The following is a 5,396-nucleotide window of genomic DNA, read 5'->3' as shown; positions in this document are numbered from 1 at the left end:
AACGATTTGCCCCAAGGTTGGGACAATTAAGTAAATATTTATGATTTACCGCAAATAACTTTTGCATGGCATTGTGATCACTACTTAAGACCAACTAATTTACTCTCATGGAAATTGTTTTCTCTTTTGTAATGAATAATTGGTTTATTATATAAACCCATCACACTTACAAATATAATTCATATAAAATGGTTTTAATGTGTGCAAATTTGATGAGAAGTTCATGTTTACATTGAGGCCTGGGCGCCTTAGCATTTTAATCACTTCTATGATCAGCTATATATTTTGTTTTCTTAACAACATTGACTATCTGACTAATCTTTTATTTTCCTTTATTCTATATATAATAATCATACTAAATTTTGGTTTCCTATTATTTATTTATGCTGATTTTACTATCTATATAAATAATTTACTTATTCAGCACCAAAATTAAAGGAATTTTATTTCATTCTGCTTTTAGTTCACTCTCATTTCTGCAGTTTTAGTGTTTAAGTGCTTAGAGCTTTCAAAAGAAATCACTCTTTTATCATCCGTTTTTCATAGTATATCTTTAGAGACGGTATAGAAAAAGCCAAATAGAAAACTCTAATCCTGGCGCCTACTAAGCTGTGCTTGAGTCATAAAGTTTTGGAGACCATGAGGAGCTGCGGATGGTGCATTCATGGCCCGAGCCCTCCTAAAGATATATTCAGATTCCCAATCCCTTATAATAACCCATCATTTCTAACATTGCTCTGAGCTTTTCGATGGTGATTACTCACAGCACACCTCTAAAATGTACCCAATTTTCATTTGTGAAAGGCACCCTGGCAGCGATACTGTGATAACCATTGAATTACAATATTTCAGTACCATTATAGCATCTTATCACAATGACAAAGCAGAAGGGTTTTTTTAAACAAATATTCTTTGAGAAAATAGGAAGAGGAAATTCTTAAAATAATGTAAGAAGTACCTTGAATAAAGAATGAGTTATTTATCATCTATTGCCAAGAGCAGTATCCATGGAAACACATCCACTGTCCTTCCGGCAGAGCAAAGAACTTTATTCACTCTATAATACATAAATCTATATAGAGTGAACCTGGTAGGAAACATTTCCATGTAATGATCTAGTATTTGCTCTTTGTTTTCGTTTCAGTAACTGGTATAATATGTCCCTAGCAACCCTTATGCAGGTTTTATAGACAAAATGGTTTAAAAGATCAAGTGAAAAAAAAATCATAATAAATGTATTTTTTTTCTTTGGATCTGAAAATGTCGGATGTGAGAATAAGGTGTAGATTGAAGAAGGTATGAAGTGGTAAACTGCTTTTATCTGAGTGTTAATGGTGGGTGGGATGTCTGACAACAATGATTCATTTATTACATCTCAAAGCAAAGACACAAATACAGGAAGAGGGAAAAAATTGGATGGATAAACAAAGTTATGTAATAGTGATTAGGGACTCAGTTTCTGAGTCATCCCACTCATAGATAGATAGATAGATAGATAGATAGATAGATAGATAGATAGATAGATAGATAGATAGATAGATAGATAGATAGATAGATAGATAGATAGATAGATAGATAGATAGAGAGATGATATAGATAGATAGATGGATGGATGGATGGATGGATGGATAGATAGATAGATAGATAGATAGATAGATAGATAGATAGATAGATAGATAGATAGATAGATAGATAGATAGAGAATTGTTATATCTCTAATATCCTCAGCATGATGCCACCAGTTCCATGCTTGATAAATGCTGCAACGATTTGATATAGAGACATTTGTCGAGACGAAACGAAACATTTTATTTATCAAAATATTTTATTTGGGGGGAAATAAAGGCGTTTATTCTGGAATAAAAGTGCACATGCGTTGTTGTCCTCAATATTAGTCCGTACCCCTCCTCACTGAATGTGACATTTCTCCAGCACTTGGCCCGGTTTTGTTCCCTTATGTGACCCAATAATCTGTCGCAGATCAGTGGAAAAACTCGGCCGACGGGCCAGTGGGTACAGGGTACCGCAGGGATCCTCTCGCCCCGCCACCCTTCCTCCCTTCCAGGCTGCACAGTCAGTCCTGATGGCCTGGTAGGAGCGGAGGGACACTTTGCGGTGCTGAAACGGACCTGTCTCCATCGGGAGACCGCCTCGCTTCGCCAGAGTCTCGAAAACTTGCTCGAGATTAGTGCTGTCCTTTGCAGATGTTTCAAAATAGATGCAGTCGCGCCCGAGTGCTTTGAGCACATCTGCGTGTGAAACCCCTCTCTGAGTCTCAAGATCCACCTTATTGGCACAAACCACAAGCGGGACCCGCTGCTGTGCGCAATGCGCAGGGACCGAGGACTTAGTGAGCTTTGATTTAGCTGTCAGGATCTCTTCTCGCAGGGAGCACACCTCCTCGAAGGAGCTTTTGTCATCAAGACTGAAGACAAGTAGAAATATATCTCCTGTAGAAACAAAAACAAACAGATTAAATCTATATTCAGAGAATTTTACGCACCAATTAAATATTGCATCACTGATACCTACTCAATAACTAATTTTACATGAAACTATCACATTGACAGTGATGTATCTGTGCGCATTTCACAATGTTAAACTATCTTCAGTAAATACGCACCAGTGAGAATGGAGAGTCGCCGTTTGGCTGGGAAATCCCTCTCCCTGGACGCATCCAGGATGTCTATTTGGTAGGTCTCCCCACGGATGCAGAATAACTTTCTGAGGAAATCCTCAGAGGTCGGATGGTACTCTTCCACAAACCCGTCCCGGAGGTATCTCCTGAGGATGGAAGTCTTCCCAACTCGTGGCGCACCGAGGACCACGATGCGTTTACAGTTCTGCGGCTTAGTCAGACAGAGCGGCTCCTGTCTGTGCTCCAGGCCGCTGGAGCCGGTAGGGTCATGGAAAACTAAAGCTGCCAGCTGATCCAGCGGGGATCTGTTGAACGGATGTCTGCTCTGTGCACCGACTGTCTTCTTTTCGTGCTTCCAATGCAGCGTGGCTACTTTCAGTAAACCCAAACCCGCTTTGATTCTAGACGAGTTTAGCTGCTGCGATGCCTGCTTGTAAGCCAGCCAGACTTTGGAGGGACCAGAGCAGGTCTGCCCCGCAGGATTACCCTGTAGGTGAACTTCTTTCCCGGAACATTTGAGCTGATGCGGGATGGAGCTGATCGGGGAGCCGCTGGAGATGCCTCCTAGATCCATCGCTGGGGGCGCTTCTTTTTGCGCAGTTGAAAAGCGGACAGATTTAGTGATCTACCCAAGTTGGGATGTTCGATAGTGAGGAAGCTGATGTCAGCTTCATTTATACTCTCTCCTCAACCTCGTGATTCCTCCGCGTCACGCAGACCGACAACAAAAAAAGGAAAATTATTATGGTGCAGCTGCAGAACGGGGCTATGGAGGACCAACTCTGCCATATTTAAAAATAAAATCAGAAATAAATAAATGCTCAATAAATAAATAAGCATACATTTAATTGCCACCCAAAATACCATAAACAAATAAATGTAGGTAGAAATTAAATTGTACAGTGAGACACAGCTCTTCCTCATTTGCATAATGAGAAATGCATACAGAAATGTAAAAAACGACAGGCATAAGTAAATATCATTGAAGAAATATATAAGGTAAAAAAAAATACAAAGGAAGAATAAAACAGACAAAAATGTACTTCAATAAATAAAATAGTAAATAAATAAAGTTGAAGATTACAACGGACAATAAATAAATAAGATAATTTTTACAGAGATACATACATTTATGTCTCACTGGATAATTTAAATTCTACCTAAAATTATTAGTTTATTGTATTTTTGGGGGCAATTAATTGTATGCTTATTTATTTATTTATTGAGCTTTTTTATTTATTTATTTATTTTTATTTTATATATGGCAGAGTTGGTCTGGGCATTTTTGGTCATGTGGGCCCACCACGATTAATTATATTTTATTGGGAGACAAATTGCAAACCAGATGAACAAAGGTGGTTTAAAAGGAACTAGGCTATGTAGAAATATACATTATTCAAGAATTTTAAAAAAAAACTATTTGCTGTAGGTGTAAAGCTGAGGATAAGTTATGTTATGAATGATGTTTATTCCTACGTTCTACGACTATATTTGACTTTACTGTAGCTAAATGCAGTGTTATCATTTTTTACTTTTATTTGAGATTATTTTCAACATATTTTCTGTTGTAAAAACTTTCCACGTTATTCCATGTACTTTTTAACAGATTAATGTTTTTTTTTTTTAAGTTTTGTTGTCTAGGCTGTTAAGCACGCAGCTGAGAACAGTGGTGGTATAGAGCAAATGTACCATGGGGCCAGGAGGGGGCCAGAGTGTTTTCATGGGTTACAGAAAAGCATTAAATTAAAAACAGGGTAAGGGATTCAAATATATTAAGAGAGCTGCAGGAAGTGAAATTTCTGTACAATTAGGTTAAATTAAAATTCTATTTCTTATGAGGTCAGTATATGTTCATAATTTAAGAATTTACATATTTTTGACTGAATTTAAGTTAAAGTTACAATTTTCTATTAAATCTGAATTAGAACTCAAGAAAAACTGATAAATTCACCTGTAAAAATTAGAGCAATTTGTTTTGAAAAAAACATTTAGCTGCTGAATCCTATCTCAATACCACTGAAGCTATTACCTTACTGGTTTTAAATAATTAGTAAAACAGAATTTGTAAAGAAAAAAAAATGAAATACTAGATCCAATTAAAGGACCTATCAGTAACCATGTCTGTTCCAGCGCATATCATCATTAGAATGTCTTTGAGTATTATGTCTTTAGTACAAGGGCCATACAGGGGCCAAGACATGATAAACAGGGGCACTGGCCCATGTCTAGAACCGCCCATGGCTGAAAATAAACAAGCTCTTGCCTGAAAAGACTCAGAGAAGAGACTTGCGCTGCTAATACTATCGCAAATTAAATAAGTAATTAAGACACTAATCTGAACTATGATCAGCTTCTTAAACAACAAATGTTTTGATGAATGAAAAAAATAAATAAAAATATATAAATAATAAACAAAATATATTTGTTGTAAATTATTGCTAAAATCATGACAATCTGAAATAGGCTTACTGCACGTAATTATTTTTTTAAAGTGAAATAATACATTGAAAGATATTTATTCAAAAATAAATAAATAAAATAGGTAAATACATACATACATACATACAAACATACATACATACATACATACATACATACATACATACAAACATACGTACATACGTACATACAAACATACATACATACATACATACATACATACATACATACATACATACATACATACATACATACATACATACATACATACATACATACTCTCCAAACGTTTCGTTGTCATGGTAACACTGTCGCTAAA

The 5,396-nt window shown here is 36.2% G+C and overlaps 1 protein-coding gene across 1 annotated transcript; it reads right to left on the bottom strand.

Moving 5' to 3' along the window:
* Positions 1-1,811: 1,811 nt before the first annotated feature.
* Positions 1,812-3,297, bottom strand: si:dkey-27j5.5 (GTP-binding protein Rhes). The gene is made up of 2 exons (XM_038271894.1): positions 2,624-3,297; positions 1,812-2,450 (listed from the first exon to the last, which is right to left on the bottom strand). The coding sequence occupies exons 1-2, from the start codon at positions 3,210-3,212 to the stop codon at positions 1,909-1,911; spliced, it is 1,131 nt and encodes a 376-aa protein (XP_038127822.1). The 5' UTR covers positions 3,213-3,297; the 3' UTR covers positions 1,812-1,908.
* Positions 3,298-5,396: the final 2,099 nt, after the last annotated feature.

This window comes from Cyprinodon tularosa, unplaced genomic scaffold, assembly GCF_016077235.1.
Source record: "Cyprinodon tularosa strain WSP-4 unplaced genomic scaffold, ASM1607723v1 ctg81, whole genome shotgun sequence".
NCBI lineage: Eukaryota > Metazoa > Chordata > Actinopteri > Cyprinodontiformes > Cyprinodontidae > Cyprinodon > Cyprinodon tularosa.
The sequence above is the reverse complement of the archived record's forward strand: the minus strand, read 5'-3'. Positions and strand labels throughout refer to the sequence as shown.

Bases quoted from the DNA above. Each gene is read 5' to 3' on its own strand.
- si:dkey-27j5.5 (XM_038271894.1), bottom strand. From the start codon at position 3,212: ATGGATCTAGGAGGCATCTCCAGCGGCTCCCCGATCAGCTCCATCCCG. The intron at 2,451-2,623 runs GTGCGTATTTAC...TTGTTTCTACAG, and splicing joins GCGACTCTCCATTCTCACTG to GAGATATATTTCTACTTGTC.